Source organism: Trichomonas vaginalis, chromosome IV (genome assembly GCF_026262505.1).
Source record: "Trichomonas vaginalis G3 chromosome IV, whole genome shotgun sequence".
NCBI classification, from domain to species: domain Eukaryota; phylum Parabasalia; order Trichomonadida; family Trichomonadidae; genus Trichomonas; species Trichomonas vaginalis.
In genome coordinates, this window is record NC_067206.1 from 30411980 (window position 1) to 30428167 (window position 16188).

The window sequence follows — 16188 nt, forward strand, 5'->3', positions numbered from 1 at the left end:
ACATCGGTTAAAGTTTTAATTTAGTTTTTTATCTACAGTCAAATGACTCAGACAAGCCCTACGGACAAGACCCAAGGTGTCATAGATGTTGAAGCATTGAAGAAAGAAATTCGCGAGCAAATTTTATCCGAACTGAAGGAACAAAAACAAGAACAAAAGCCAGAGAGACCAAAGAGAAAACTTAGTGAAAAACAACTTGCTGCATTAGCTGCTGGAAGACAAAAGAACCCACGTTTGCTGGCGAAAAAAGCTAGAGAAGAAGCAAAAGCAAAGGAAGAACAAAAAGCTAAAGAAGCTGAAGCAAAGAAAGAGTAAATGGTTTATTTTTATCCGAATTAAATGTATAGACAAATACCTTTATCTGTTGCGTTCAGTAGTGAAAACCCTGACGTCAAAATAAAGGGGAACAGAGTAACGTTTAAGTTTCCAACAGACTGGATTGTGAACATAAATGAAGAGAAGTACATTGGCATAACATCTATGTATATAACACGTGCTTTCAGAAAGATTGACTTTATACTTCAAGTCGAGATAGAAAATGACGAACAGTCTTTAAGCGCCCAAAACATTCACATATACAAATACTTTAAAGACGATACAACATTGCAACAATGTATGATTTCATTTAATGAGATGTTCGAGAAAAAGTTCAACATTGAAGTACAAACTTTACAGCCTTTACGTGAGTTTCTTGCACAACTGAAAGAAGAAGGTAGTCAGCCACAACTTATAGACTTTCATTATGAATTTAATGAAAATGAAGATGGAACTCATGACTGTCAATTCATTGTATTCTCACCATTCAATGAAGTCGCTAAAGAGAAAAAAAATCCATTACGTATAAGGTTTCAAATCTCCGAACCAAGTGATGATTTTAAGAATGTTTTCAATTATGATGCAATGCTTCCGAGGAAAAATGAATTTTCAAAGATTGTAACACCTGGCATTTGGGATAGAAAGCAAGCTATATTATATCCAAACTTAAGTAAAGGAGTTGAAAATGAGTTCATTGGTCATACAAGAACTTCACCACTTCCTAACCCTAAATACTATAAATTAACTGGCTTCAATCGTGAGTTTTGGATAGACATGTTCTCCACTCATGACCATAAATGTCCGGTGTTCTTGCCTCCAGACCATAAGGACTGTCTCTACATTGAAGCACAACTCTTAAACTCTACCATCGCAGTATTGTAAAATCTACGCTAGCTTTATTTTTATCACGAATGACCTCATTGCTGACAAAAATAAGCCGCTAGCGGCAAGGGCGAAGCCCATGACCTCAGAACTTCAACTTACGAATAAAGCTCTTCATCCTCATTACTGAGTAAAATGACGTATGGCAGGTGTCAAACCGTTGAGTTTTCACAAAATTTAAAAATAACGTTAGTTTTATTTTTATTTATTTTTTATTTTGTATGTAAAGACAGATGTACGCTGAACTTGTTGGTCAAGATGTATGGAAAGAATGTTTACAAGATGAAGAGTATGAAATTCACTGTTCTGAGCCTTTTGAAATAAGGAAGAAAGAAACCAAGAGAATTATACATGAATATAACAGAGGAACAGGTTATATTTGTGTAACATTAAACCTCAAAAAGTACCAAAAACATGTTCTCATAGCTACTCATTTTATTTCCAATCCGAACAATTTACCGTGTGTGGACCATATAAACCATCAAAGAGACGACAACAGAATCTCAAACCTTCGTTGGTGTTCTAAATCTGAAAACAATAGAAATAAAAGCAAGTATGGCGATATAGTTTATGAGTTCGTTGATGAAATATCTGACGAAGCTGTTGAAATAACAGATTATGGTAAGCATTCGTTTGAGTTCTACTACTATGTTGAGAATGAGGACGCATTCTATTATTATACAGGTCTTAACTATCGAAAACTTCATATAAACTTTACAAAAACAGGTGCTGCTTATGTTTGTATGATAGATACAGAAAACAAGAGAGTAATCTTATGCATAAACAAATTCAAACGCTTGTACGGCTTCATGTAGGACAAACATTATTTTTCAACACTAACGCCAACACGTAGGACAAACATTCATGACTAACATTACTGTATAACATAAATGTTTTGTTATGACCTCATCGTAAATGACTTCTTCATCGTAAATGACTTTGTCAAACATGAGCGTAAATGAATGTGTCGAAACTTCTTCATCGTACATGTTTTGTCATGATTTCTTCATCGTAATGAGCGTACATGTTTTGTCATGATTTCATCGTACATGCTTTGTCGAACTTAAACGTTAATGTTTTCACTGCTACCATGCTACCATGTGCTACCAGGTCATTTAACTTCTCTGAAAAATGATGACAACTGACATTTTGACAACAGTTCAGGAGGAAGGTAGTTATGAATTATTTTTTGAAGAACTGGAGGTGCTACCATGCTACCATGTGCTACCAGGTCATTTAACTTCTTTTAAAAATGGTGACAACTGACATTTTGACAACAGTTCAGGAGGAAGGTAGTTATGAATTATTTTTTGAAGAACTGGAGGTGCTACCATGCTACCATGTGCTACCAGGTCATTTAACTTCTTTTAAAAATGGTGACAACTGACATTTTGACAACAGTTCAGGAGGAAGGTAGTTATGAATTATTTTTTGAAGAACTGGAGGTGCTACCATGCTACCATGTGCTACCAGGTCATTTAACTTCTTTTAAAAATGGTGACAACTGACATTTTGACAACAACACAGGAGGAAGGTAGTTATGAATTATTTTTTGAAGAACTGGAGGTGCTACCATGCTACCATGTGCTACCAGGTCATTTAACTTCTTTTAAAAATGGTGACAACTGACATTTTGACAACAGTCCAGGAAATAAATTTTATCGTTAATGTTTACGTTTATGTTTACGTTAATGTTTACGTTTATGTTTACGTTTATGTTTACGTTAATGTTTACGTTTATGTTTACGTTAATGTTTACGTTAATGTTTACGTTAATGTTTACGTTTATGTTTACGTTAATGTTTACGTTAATGTTTACGTTAATGTTTACGTTTATGTTTACGTTAATGTTTACGTTTATGTTTACGTTAATGTTTTCACTGCTACCATGCTACCATGTGCTACCAGGTCATTTAACTTCTTTTAAAAATGGTGACAACTGACATTTTGACAACAACACAGCAGGAAGGTAGTTATTAATTGTTTTTATTTTTTTATTCCTATATAAATGACAGCAACAAACAACAACAGCAACTATATCGTTTCTGATGAAAATATCATTGATTCATTAGCTGAGGAATTAGTTGTGGCAGAAACTAAAACCCTCAACGAAAGAATTGGTGAAAACAAGATTGATTTACATAACTACCTCAAACATGATGGAGGAAGAGGAAGGAAAACTGGTATGGCTTTATTAGTAAATAAAATTTCAAATTTAACGATTATAGATGTTGATATCAATAAATCATACAATGATGAACTTAAAGAAACAGTTAGAAAAGACATTTTATCAAAACTTTCGGATAAAGATGTTATCGTTAAAACCGCTTCAGGAGGTCTTCACATTTATTGCAACACTAATTTCTTCTATTCAACCTCGAACAGAATGATTAAATGTTATTCCTGCAATGATTATGATATTGATATAATGACTTCAATGGATGATTCAAAGCGTTCATTAGTGGTTATGGCTGATTCAAGAGTTCGCAAGAATGCAACAGAACCAATCAAAACATACTCATTCATTCGTGGAAGTTATGATTCAACATTAACTAGAACAGTAAACGATATATTAAATGATTTGAATATTAAGGTAAGAGTTGAACAGAAGAATGAAGAAATAAAGAGTATAATGAATGAAAACAAAGATGTAAACATTGATGATAAACTAGCTCAAAGCATAGTTGATGGCATCTGTGATTTTGAAGTACATAATGACGGTGGAAACATGAATTTAGAAAAAGAAGTTACATTATTCACACTGTTTCAAGCTATTAATTCGTTACCTAATCATTTAATTAATGAAGCATACGATAACGTTTATAACTTCTGCAATTTAACTGAAAATGCAAAAAGTAATTTTGAAAAAGCACGTAATAGATATGCACATTTAATGACTTCTCCATTTGTTTTGGTGAAGATTCTAAAACTATATCAAAAGGAATATTATGATGAATATGTTTTACCTTTATTACGTAAGCCAAAAATAACATTTGATATCAAACTTGACGACTCGTTTTTGATAACAGATATTAGACGCAAGGCTGAAAATCATCAGTATAAAAACAGTTCTGAAGTAATTGAGGATTTATCACGTGTAATCCGTTTTGTAGATTGTGGAAATAAATATTTCATTCAGAAAGATTACAACATACACGACAAAATGAATCAAATATCATTTGTTCTTCAATCAAACATGAAAGAGTCACTTAAAATGATTAAATTATTTAAAGAAGAAGGTAAAACCATAACAGCATGGGATGTACTACTAAATCAATTATCCTCATTAACCGTTAAGGGTGTTTGCTTTAAATCTGATTCCCCCGATGTTTTCTCAACGTTTCATGGTTATAAATACAACATTCTTGAAAAGCCTGATTACTCAAAAATTGAGATGTTTATGAATTTCATTAAAGAAGCCATTTGTGATAATAACGATGAAGTGTATAAATACCTTCTCGGCTGGATTGCATCAATGATTCAACATCCAGGAATCAAGAATGAAACAGCAATTATTTTGAAAGGACTTCAGGGAACAGGTAAAAACAGATTTACAGACATTATTTCTGAACTCCTCGCTGGTTATTCATGTAAAAACATTACTGAAATAAGTGAGCTAACGGGTAATTTCAACTCAGTAGTTGAAAATAAAATGTTTCTTGTACTTAATGAACTCAAGAATGTAGGTGAAGACAGACTCGCAAACTTCAACGCTTTGAAATCAATTATTACGGATAATGAGATAAGAATTAATGAAAAGAATCAACCCAGAAGAACAGCACAGAACGTTGCAAACTTCATTTTCGTAACTAACAACGTTTACCCTGTCAAAATTGAAGTTGGAGACAGAAGATACGTAGTTTTAAGAGTTAATGGTAAATTCAAGGGTCAATTTGATTACTTCAAGAATTTAATGGATTCATGCACAAAGGAATTTTATGATAATTTACTGACGTATTTTATGCAATATGACCTTTCATCATTTAATGTACGAATCATACCGATGACTGAAGCCAAACAAGATTTAATTGAATTATCATCAAATCCTTTAGATGTATGGATAAATACACATTATGATGAATTGTGTGCAGGTATGACGTGTGAAAATGCTCTATTCTGTAAACCTTCAGTCATGAAAGACAAAAACTTTCAAATGAGTATTAAGGATAAATGTGATAGGAAACATAGAAGAATAGACGGTAAACAAACATGGTATTATGTTTTGAAAGAAGAAATGAAAGGATTATATAAACAGGTTGAACCAAACGATAATGAGGAATCATTTACTGATGATGAAATACCTGTAAATGAGCCGCTAACGGACTCTTTGAGTCCTGAAGGTCTTTCAGACCGAAGCGGCGAGACCTGAAGGTCTAGCTTTATAAAGTATGATTTGAATTTATTTTTGCATTAATCCTTTCATGACTGTTGTCAAAATGTCGTGTTGTCACACTTTTTCAGAGAAGTTAAATTACCTGGTAGCACATGGTAGCATGGTAGCACCTTCGGTTATTCAAAAATAATTAATTATTGAATGACCCATGATGTTGTCAAAATGTCGTGTTGTCACACTTTTTCAGAGAAGTTAAATTACCTGGTAGCACATGGTAGCATGGTAGCACCTTCGGTTATTCAAAAATAATTAATAACTACCTTCCTCCTGTGTTGTTGACATAATGTCATGTTGTCAACATGGTAACATGGTAGCACCTTCGGTTATTCAATAATTAATTATTTTTGAATAACTGGGAAATAAATTTACGTCAAATATGCAATTTATAAAATCTTATGTCGACAGGCTACGTAGCACAGTGGTCTAAGGTGGTGTTATGGAGGGGTCAGAGTCTGTGGTTCGAACCGCGACAGCGCCGTATTTTCTTATTTTCTTTGTTTGTCTTGTTTGTCGTGAATAAAAAGTGTCATAAAAGTGCTCTATCTTCCACGGGAATAAATAAAAAATTTACTTTATTTCTTCTTTATTTCTTTGTTCCCGTGGAAGAAGGGTTTTTGCCGTTTTTTCTCAGCCGAAATCAACGATTTTTTCATTTTTGGAATCCTTAGCGAATGAGGAATCTTTTCTCTCGTGGAAGCTTTGACCTAAAATAATGTTTAGGTGAAGAGGTGAGATGTCACCTGTTTTCTCACCTGTTTTCTCACCCTAGTTATTTTATAAACGTTTTACATGGTAAACGTTATTTTTTTAAATTTTGTGAAAACTCAACGGTTTGACACAAGCCCTAAAAATTATTTTACTCAGAATTTTGTTGCTGAATTCAGCAAAAATATAATTTAGGTGAAGAGGTGAGATATCACCTGTTTTCTCACCTCTTTTCTCACCTCTTGAATTTTCGTGAATTTCCTTAAGATAGAAAAAATAAAGTTAGTTTTATTTTTATTTATTTTTTTATTTTGTATGTAAGAACAGTAATGTCGGTCGAAGCACAGACGTTCACGAACAAATCTAATGGTGAAACATTCACAAAAGGCACTTATAACGGTATTGAAGTCTTACGTAGAGACAAGGATGGTTACATTAATGCAACAAAGATGGCAAGAGAAGCAGGAAAGTTAAACCATTTAAACAGATTTCTCAATAGTACTAAAATGCAGGAAATTCTTGAGTTTTGGTTGAACGAATACGGTGGAGCCAAAAGTGGCTCGACCTCAAAACAAGCATTTTATGAGCTTACTAAGGGCGTTATGAATGAATTCAAAGGTATTTACATACATCCTGACCTCGTTCATTTTGTTGCTGAATGGTGCTCTGTAAAGTATGCATTTTATGTCAAAGATATTATGGACTCCATAGACAAGAAAGTTCATGAGAAGTTAGATGAAGAAGAACTCGAAGATACAGTGGAGAATGCTAAACCTTTGTTCGAAGAAGAAGTTGGAAAAATGTGTGAAAAACAATTAGAACATGAACGTGAGATATATTATGGTTATAGAGATTCTCCATACGAACTAGACCAATGGGAACAAGAAGATTTAAAGAGAGAATTTAGAGAATATGAACTCGCTAAGATAGCATTTGAAGCTGCAGAAAAGAAGTTAAAAGTTTGGGGTCGTTTTGTACAAAAATATTGTGAGTAAATGAACCATTTATTTTTGTTCAAAGCTTCCACGAGAGAAAAGATTCCTCATTCGCTAAGGATTCCAAAAATGAAAAAATCATTGATTTCGGCTGAGAAAAAACAGCAAAACCCTTCTTCCACGGGAACAAAGAAATAAAGAAGAAATAAAGTAAATTTTTTATTTATTCCCGTGGAAGATAGAGCACTTTTATGATACTTTTTATTCACGACAAACAAGACAAATAAAGAAAATAAGAAAATACGGCGCTGTCGCGGTTCGAACCACAGACCTTGACCCCTCCATAACACCACCTTAGACCACTGTGCTACGTAGCCTGTCGACATAAGATTTTATAAATTGCATATTTGACGTAAATTTATTTCCCAGTTATTCAAAAATAATTAATTATTGAATAACCGAAGGTGCTACCATGTTACCATGTTGACAACATGACATTATGTCAACAACACAGGAGGAAGGTAGTTATTAATTATTTTTGAATAACCGAAGGTGCTACCATGCTACCATGTGCTACCAGGTAATTTAACTTCTCTGAAAAAGTGTGACAACACGACATTTTGACAACATCATGGGTCATTCAATAATTAATTATTTTTGAATAACCGAAGGTGCTACCATGCTACCATGTGCTACCAGGTAATTTAACTTCTCTGAAAAAGTGTGACAACACGACATTTTGACAACAGTCATGAAAGGATTAATGCAAAAATAAATTCAAATCATACTTTATAAAGCTAGACCTTCAGGTCTCGCCGCTTCGGTCTGAAAGACCTTCAGGACTCAAAGAGTCCGTTAGCGGCTCATTTACAGGTATTTCATCATCAGTAAATGATTCCTCATTATCGTTTGGTTCAACCTGTTTATATAATCCTTTCATTTCTTCTTTCAAAACATAATACCATGTTTGTTTACCGTCTATTCTTCTATGTTTCCTATCACATTTATCCTTAATACTCATTTGAAAGTTTTTGTCTTTCATGACTGAAGGTTTACAGAATAGAGCATTTTCACACGTCATACCTGCACACAATTCATCATAATGTGTATTTATCCATACATCTAAAGGATTTGATGATAATTCAATTAAATCTTGTTTGGCTTCAGTCATCGGTATGATTCGTACATTAAATGATGAAAGGTCATATTGCATAAAATACGTCAGTAAATTATCATAAAATTCCTTTGTGCATGAATCCATTAAATTCTTGAAGTAATCAAATTGACCCTTGAATTTACCATTAACTCTTAAAACTACGTATCTTCTGTCTCCAACTTCAATTTTGACAGGGTAAACGTTGTTAGTTACGAAAATGAAGTTTGCAACGTTCTGTGCTGTTCTTCTGGGTTGATTCTTTTCATTAATTCTTATCTCATTATCCGTAATAATTGATTTCAAAGCGTTGAAGTTTGCGAGTCTGTCTTCACCTACATTCTTGAGTTCATTAAGTACAAGAAACATTTTATTTTCAACTACTGAGTTGAAATTACCCGTTAGCTCACTTATTTCAGTAATGTTTTTACATGAATAACCAGCGAGGAGTTCAGAAATAATGTCTGTAAATCTGTTTTTACCTGTTCCCTGAAGTCCTTTCAAAATAATTGCTGTTTCATTCTTGATTCCTGGATGTTGAATCATTGATGCAATCCAGCCGAGAAGGTATTTATACACTTCATCGTTATTATCACAAATGGCTTCTTTAATGAAATTCATAAACATCTCAATTTTTGAGTAATCAGGCTTTTCAAGAATGTTGTATTTATAACCATGAAACGTTGAGAAAACATGGGGGAATCAGATTTAAAGCAAACACCCTTAACGGTTAATGAGGATAATTGATTTAGTAGTACATCCCATGCTGTTATGGTTTTACCTTCTTCTTTAAATAATTTAATCATTTTAAGTGACTCTTTCATGTTTGATTGAAGAACAAATGATATTTGATTCATTTTGTCGTGTATGTTGTAATCTTTCTGAATGAAATATTTATTTCCACAATCTACAAAACGGATTACACGTGATAAATCCTCAATTACTTCAGAACTGTTTTTATACTGATGATTTTCAGCCTTGCGTCTAATATCTGTTATCAAAAACGAGTCGTCAAGTTTGATATCAAATGTTATTTTTGGCTTACGTAATAAAGGTAAAACATATTCATCATAATATTCCTTTTGATATAGTTTTAGAATCTTCACCAAAACAAATGGAGAAGTCATTAAATGTGCATATCTATTACGTGCTTTTTCAAAATTACTTTTTGCATTTTCAGTTAAATTGCAGAAGTTATAAACGTTATCGTATGCTTCATTAATTAAATGATTAGGTAACGAATTAATAGCTTGAAACAGTGTGAATAATGTAACTTCTTTTTCTAAATTCATGTTTCCACCGTCATTATGTACTTCAAAATCACAGATGCCATCAACTATGCTTTGAGCTAGTTTATCATCAATGTTTACATCTTTGTTTTCATTCATTATACTCTTTATTTCTTCATTCTTCTGTTCAACTCTTACCTTAATATTCAAATCATTTAATATATCGTTTACTGTTCTAGTTAATGTTGAATCATAACTTCCACGAATGAATGAGTATGTTTTGATTGGTTCTGTTGCATTCTTGCGAACTCTTGAATCAGCCATAACCACTAATGAACGCTTTGAATCATCCATTGAAGTCATTATATCAATATCATAATCATTGCAGGAATAACATTTAATCATTCTGTTCGAGGTTGAATAGAAGAAATTAGTGTTGCAATAAATGTGAAGACCTCCTGAAGCGGTTTTAACGATAACATCTTTATCCGAAAGTTTTGATAAAATGTCTTTTCTAACTGTTTCTTTAAGTTCATCATTGTATGATTTATTGATATCAACATCTATAATCGTTAAATTTGAATTTTATTTACTAATAAAGCCATACCAGTTTTCCTTCCTCTTCCTCCATCATGTTTGAGGTAGTTATGTAAATCAATCTTGTTTTCACCAATTCTTTCGTTGAGGGTTTTAGTTTCTGCCACAACTAATTCCTCAGCTAATGAATCAATGATTTTTCATCAGAAACGATATAGTTGCTGTTGTTGTTTGTTGCTGTCATTTATATAGGAATAAAAAAATAAAAACAATTAATAACTACCTTCCTGCTGTGTTGTTGTCAAAATGTCAGTTGTCACCATTTTTAAAAGAAGTTAAATGACCTGGTAGCACATGGTAGCATGGTAGCAGTGAAAACATTAACGTAAACATAAACGTAAACATTAACGTAAACATAAACGTAAACATTAACGTAAACATTAACGTAAACATTAACGTAAACATAAACGTAAACATTAACGTAAACATTAACGTAAACATTTAAACGTAAACATTAACGTAAACATAAACGTAAACATAAACGTAAACATTAACGTAAACATAAACGTAAACATTAACGATAAAATTTATTTCCTGGACTGTTGTCAAAATGTCAGTTGTCACCATTTTTAAAAGAAGTTAAATGACCTGGTAGCACATGGTAGCATGGTAGCACCTCCAGTTCTTCAAAAAATAATTCATAACTACCTTCCTCCTGTGTTGTTGTCAAAATGTCAGTTGTCACCATTTTTAAAAGAAGTTAAATGACCTGGTAGCACATGGTAGCATGGTAGCACCTCCAGTTCTTCAAAAAATAATTCATAACTACCTTCCTCCTGAACTGTTGTCAAAATGTCAGTTGTCACCATTTTTAAAAGAAGTTAAATGACCTGGTAGCACATGGTAGCATGGTAGCACCTCCAGTTCTTCAAAAAATAATTCATAACTACCTTTCCTCCTGAACTGTTGTCAAAATGTCAGTTGTCACCATTTTTAAAAGAAGTTAAATGACCTGGTAGCACATGGTAGCATGGGTAGCACCTCCAGTTCTTCAAAAAATAATTCATAACTACCTTCCTCCTGAACTGTTGTCAAAATGTCAGTTGTCATCATTTTTCAGAGAAGTTAAATGACCTGGTAGCACATGGTAGCATCATGCATGTAGCAGTGAAAACATTAACGTTTAAGTTCGACAAAGCATGTACGATGAAATCATGACAAAACATGTACGCTCATTACGATGAAGAAATCATGACAAAACATGTACGATGAAGAAGTTTCGACACATTCATTTACGCTCATGTTTGACAAAGTCATTTACGATGAAGAAGTCATTTACGATGAGGTCATAACAAAACATTTATGTTATACAGTAATGTTAGTCATGAATGTTTGTCCTACGTGTTGGCGTTAGTGTTGAAAAATAATGTTTGTCCTACATGAAGCCGTACAAGCGTTTGAATTTGTTTATGCATAAGATTACTCTCTTGTTTTCTGTATCTATCATACAAACATAAGCAGCACCTGTTTTTGTAAAGTTTATATGAAGTTTTCGATAGTTAAGACCTGTATAATAATAGAATGCGTCCTCATTCTCAACATAGTAGTAGAACTCAAACGAATGCTTACCATAATATGTTATTTCAACAGCTTCGTCAGATATTTCATCAACGAACTCATAAACTATATCGCCATACTTGCTTTTATTTCTATTGTTTTCAGATTTAGAACACCAACGAAGGTTTGAGATTCTGTTGTCGTCTCTTTGATGGTTTATATGGTCCACACACGGTAAATTGTTCGGATTGGAAATAAAATGAGTAGCTATGAGAACATGTTTTTGGTACTTTTTGAGGTTTAATGTTACACAAATATAACCTGTTCCTCTGTTATATTCATGTATAATTCTCTTGGTTTCTTTCTTCCTTATTTCAAAAGGCTCAGAACAGTGAATTTCATACTCTTCATCTTGTAAACATTCTTTCCATACATCTTGACCAACAAGTTCAGCGTACATCTGTCTTTACATACAAAATAAAAAATAAATAAAAATAAAACTAACGTTATTTTTAAATTTTGTGAAAACTCAACGGTTTGACACCTGCCATACGTCATTTTACTCAGTAATGAGGATGAAGAGCTTTATTCGTAAGTTGAAGTTCTGAGGTCATGGGCTTCGCCCTTGCCGCTAGCGGCTTATTTTTGTCAGCAATGAGGTCATTCGTGATAAAAATAAAGCTAGCGTAGATTTTACAATACTGCGATGGTAGAGTTTAAGAGTTGTGCTTCAATGTAGAGACAGTCCTTATGGTCTGGAGCAAGAACACCGGACATTTATGGTCATGAGTGGAGAACATGTCTATCCAAAACTCACGATTGAAGCCAGTTAATTTATAGTATTTAGGGTTAGGAAGTGGTGAAGTTCTTGTATGACCAATGAACTCATTTTCAACTCCTTTACTTAAGTTTGAATATAATATAGCTTGCTTTCTATCCCAAATGCCAGGTGTTACAATCTTTGAAAATTCATTTTTCCTCGGAAGCATTGCATCATAATTGAAAACATTCTTAAAATCATCACTTGGTTCGGAGATTTGAAACCTTATACGTAATGGATTTTTTTTCTCTTTAGCGACTTCATTGAATGGTGAGAATACAATGAATTGACAGTCATGAGTTCCATCTTCATTTTCATTAAATTCATAATGAAAGTCTATAAGTTGTGGCTGACTACCTTCTTCTTTCAGTTGTGCAAGAAACTCACGTAAAGGCTGTAAAGTTTGTACTTCAATGTTGAACTTTTTCTCGAACATCTCATTAAATGAAATCATACATTGTTGCAATGTTGTATCGTCTTTAAAGTATTTGTATATGTGAATGTTTTGGGCGCTTAAAGACTGTTCGTCATTTTCTATCTCGACTTGAAGTATAAAGTCAACCTTTCTGAAAGCACGTGTTATATACATAGATGTTATGCCAATGTACTTCTCTTCATTTATGTTCACAATCCAGTCTGTTGGAAACTTAAACGTTACTCTGTTCCCCTTTATTTTGACGTCAGGGTTTTCACTACTGAACGCAACAGATAAAGGTATTTGTCTATACATTTAATTCGGATAAAAATAAACCATTTACTCTTTCTTTGCTTCAGCTTCTTTAGCTTTTTGTTCTTCCTTTGCTTCAGCTTCTTCTCTAGCTTTCTTCGCCAGCAAACGTGGGTTCTTTTGTCTTCCAGCAGCTAATGCAGCAAGTTGTTTTTCACTAAGTTTTCTCTTTGGTCTCTCTGGCTTTTGTTCTTGTTTTTGTTCCTTCAGTTCGGATAAAATTTGCTCGCGAATTTCTTTCTTCAATGCTTCAACATCTATGACACCTTGGGTCTTGTCCGTAGGGCTTGTCTGAGTCATTTGACTGTAGATAAAAAACTAAATTAAAACTTTAACCGATGTAAAATGAGCTTGTCAAAATCAGAGCGAGAGTCTATTATATTAAATGACGCAAGAGGAATACAACATCCTTTCTATTATGTAAGTCAGAGTAAAGATGGTAAAATATACGTAAGAAAAAGAAAGGTTCCATTAGCGAATGCAGAGAGCGACAACATTAAGGTGCATGGCAAGGGTGAAGTCCACGAAGCCCATATAAAACCTTCTGTTCAAACTGAAAAGTCAATAGAACAAGAAGAAAAGAAGCCAGATGTTCTTTCAATAACGAACCAAGAGCTTATTGCAAAGTTCGTGAATTTCATTGAAAAGCAAACCGAGTCAAAGAACCCTGACCCGCCAGTGAAAGAAGTTGAGACAAAAGAGAATGTACAGTTCATTGAAAATGTCAAGAAACAACTTCCACCACGAATGCCAAGAAGAAGAGTGAGAATAATGAAGTAAATAGATATTTTTATCTGAAGTAAATACATGCAGAACGAACAGCTAAACGAATTTACTCCAGCAGAGCATATTCATCAGATTCGCTCATATTTCGATATCATAGACAATGCAGTTCAAATTGGTGACACTAATAGAAAATATTCTGACGCAAAGATTCCATCACAACCTGGAACTGCTAAAGATAACACATGGGTAACATTCAATCTCTCACCTCCTGGTGAAAATATGTTGGACCTTTACAATACATTCATTACGTATAAAATGGAAGGTCAATTTATTGTAGATAAAGAAATTGGTTCAGGTTCCAATAAAACAAACCCACCAGGATTTTGGATTGGTTTCGATGACGCTTTCTATGCAGTTGCTGGATATCAAATCCTTGCAAATGGTCGTATCGTATATTCTCAAGACAACGCAAGAGAAGAAGCATATATAACTTCAAACTCACAAACTACCGAACAAATAAAGAAAGTAGATGTTTTCTCAAAGACTCGACATGAAGATGTATGGAGTCATTCGGGAACATGCAGAACAGGACAAATTGTTAGTGGTCCAATTACAGCAGGAAAATCATTTGATTTTAAGCTTCGTTTAAGAATTCCTGTTAGAAGATTCCTTCCATTAGAAGCTATTCGATTTATTCCAGCTTTGCAGGAAACATTCAGCTTAAAGTAAAGTTCAGTAGCGACGCCTTACAATGCACATCTATATCTGTAAATGATATCATTGCTTTCAATCCAACTCTTAAAGTTGCATTTGCTTCAGATTCAAATCCACCGACAAATAAATTTGTTCCATGGAATGAACCATTCACTATGATAACGAAGGCAGTAGAAGCTAGTGGAACAGTTACTATTACAACTGTAAACCAGCAACTATTTCGAACAAAGATGGATTTTAATGAATGTTTCATTCATCCAAAGTCATTCTCTTTAGACCCTAACATTTATACAGAACTTGTAGAACATTATACAAACGAGGCTTTATGTTTTCCTGTTAAAGTTATGGATTGGATTCCTATGGACGGTTCATTCTCAAAGAATACAGATAGTTCAAGTGCAACATTTACAGCAGCTTATACGCCTATTAATGTTAAAAGTATTTGGGCACTATTTAGAAAGAAAGACAACTATTATGTTAATTTTGAGAACCCTAAGTTTAAATATCTTCAGCTTTCCATGGGAGCTTATGGAAATATGCCTGCAGAACCTGAAAAATCATATGGACCTGTATTTTATGAAATGGTTGCGAACGCCTGCAATACAAACAATGATATGATAGGATTTAATGAAGATGTTATGAGGTCATTGGTGGATGATGGTAGTGTGGAACATAAATGGGATAGCTATGACAACACACATTTCTTATGTGGTTTTCCAACAGAAGTGGACTTTTGCTTCCAGCAAGGTCAAACATCTACTGCTCCAATAACATACAAATTGTCTGTTAAAGGACCTATTGAACTAGCAACTGAAAACGTACCAAAGCCACTTATTGGATTTATGAGGGATTGTTGCTTTGCCATTCAGGTGCGTGCTAATGGCATCCCCATAATAAGATTAGATGACTATAACTTAGCACGGACGACAGTGAGGAATAAAGGATGAACATTTATTTTTAAAGCTTATAAATGAGTTCTTCATCAAGCTCTCGTGAACCTTCACCATCTATGAAACAAACTTTACCAAACGATTATGGAGCACCTATTGAATATTTCTTACGAGCTGCACAATGGCAAAGAGCAGTCTCACCAATGTTAGGTGTTCCACCAGCTCCTGTCAAAAATAGCATTTGGTCAAGTCCTTATATAAAATATGGTCTCCCACTAGGTTTGCTAGCTACAGCAGGAGCAGTAATGATGTTGAAAAGAAATAAAGCAAATGTTATAAATAATACTGAAGTAGCTGAATTTGAACAAACTCCGACACCATCACAAACAACACCTTCAATGACTCCTGAACCTATGAAAGTACAAACTCCTGTTCAAAAGTCAACTCCTAAACCGACTCCAACATTTAAACCAGAACCTACTCCTCAAATAAATCGTAAAACTCCTGCGTTTCCTTACTGAAAAAATAACGTTATTTTTATTTAATATTAAAATTTTTATTTGATTGAAATGACGACTAAAGTCACTGAAGCAATGAAACAAAAA

General features: G+C 33.6%; 11 protein-coding genes and 1 pseudogene across 12 annotated transcripts, besides 2 other annotated features; 8 read left to right on the forward strand and 4 right to left on the reverse strand.

The window, feature by feature from the left end:
- Nucleotides 1-5515: part of a mobile genetic element that runs on past the window's edge.
- TVAGG3_0196150 (uncharacterized protein) lies at nucleotides 43-315 on the forward strand (the record flags this gene model as incomplete). The annotated part of the gene is made up of 1 exon (XM_001308588.2): nucleotides 43-315. The coding sequence occupies one exon, from the start codon at nucleotides 43-45 to the stop codon at nucleotides 313-315; it is 273 nt and encodes a 90-aa protein (XP_001308589.2).
- Nucleotides 481-1197, forward strand: TVAGG3_0196160 (uncharacterized protein; the record flags this gene model as incomplete). Its single annotated transcript, XM_001284473.1, has 1 exon — nucleotides 481-1197. One exon carries the CDS (start codon nucleotides 481-483, stop codon nucleotides 1195-1197), a length of 717 nt encoding a protein of 238 aa, XP_001284474.1.
- TVAGG3_0196170 (HNH endonuclease family) lies at nucleotides 1431-2012 on the forward strand (the record flags this gene model as incomplete). The annotated part of the gene is made up of 1 exon (XM_051226170.1): nucleotides 1431-2012. One exon carries the CDS (start codon nucleotides 1431-1433, stop codon nucleotides 2010-2012), a length of 582 nt encoding a protein of 193 aa, XP_051111156.1.
- TVAGG3_0196180 (Prim-pol domain family) lies at nucleotides 3206-3960 on the forward strand (the record flags this gene model as incomplete). The annotated part of the gene is made up of 1 exon (XM_051226171.1): nucleotides 3206-3960. A coding segment is annotated over one exon (755 nt), but the record flags the coding sequence as incomplete, so codon positions are not given.
- On the forward strand, nucleotides 4091-5056 carry TVAGG3_0196190 (uncharacterized protein; the record flags this gene model as incomplete). Its single annotated transcript, XM_051226172.1, has 1 exon — nucleotides 4091-5056. A coding segment is annotated over one exon (966 nt), but the record flags the coding sequence as incomplete, so codon positions are not given.
- A 1109-nt stretch (nucleotides 5516-6624) lies between the features above and the next one.
- TVAGG3_0196200 (uncharacterized protein) lies at nucleotides 6625-7290 on the forward strand (the record flags this gene model as incomplete). Its single annotated transcript, XM_051226173.1, has 1 exon — nucleotides 6625-7290. One exon carries the CDS (start codon nucleotides 6625-6627, stop codon nucleotides 7288-7290), a length of 666 nt encoding a protein of 221 aa, XP_051111159.1.
- A 745-nt stretch (nucleotides 7291-8035) lies between these two features.
- On the reverse strand, nucleotides 8036-8401 carry TVAGG3_0196210 (uncharacterized protein; the record flags this gene model as incomplete). Its single annotated transcript, XM_051226174.1, has 1 exon — nucleotides 8036-8401. The coding sequence occupies one exon, from the start codon at nucleotides 8399-8401 to the stop codon at nucleotides 8036-8038; it is 366 nt and encodes a 121-aa protein (XP_051111160.1).
- An 854-nt stretch (nucleotides 8402-9255) lies between these two features.
- TVAGG3_0196220 lies at nucleotides 9256-10217 on the reverse strand (annotated as a pseudogene). The gene has a single exon. A coding segment is annotated over exon 1 (962 nt).
- Nucleotides 10218-12402: 2185 nt separating this feature from the next.
- Nucleotides 12403-16188: part of a mobile genetic element that runs on past the window's edge.
- TVAGG3_0196240 (uncharacterized protein) lies at nucleotides 12450-13256 on the reverse strand (the record flags this gene model as incomplete). Its single annotated transcript, XM_051226175.1, has 1 exon — nucleotides 12450-13256. A coding segment is annotated over one exon (807 nt), but the record flags the coding sequence as incomplete, so codon positions are not given.
- Nucleotides 13281-13553, reverse strand: TVAGG3_0196250 (uncharacterized protein; the record flags this gene model as incomplete). Its single annotated transcript, XM_051226176.1, has 1 exon — nucleotides 13281-13553. One exon carries the CDS (start codon nucleotides 13551-13553, stop codon nucleotides 13281-13283), a length of 273 nt encoding a protein of 90 aa, XP_051111162.1.
- Nucleotides 13599-14033, forward strand: TVAGG3_0196260 (uncharacterized protein; the record flags this gene model as incomplete). Its single annotated transcript, XM_051226177.1, has 1 exon — nucleotides 13599-14033. The coding sequence occupies one exon, from the start codon at nucleotides 13599-13601 to the stop codon at nucleotides 14031-14033; it is 435 nt and encodes a 144-aa protein (XP_051111163.1).
- Nucleotides 15664-15828, forward strand: TVAGG3_0196270 (uncharacterized protein; the record flags this gene model as incomplete). The annotated part of the gene is made up of 1 exon (XM_051226178.1): nucleotides 15664-15828. A coding segment is annotated over one exon (165 nt), but the record flags the coding sequence as incomplete, so codon positions are not given.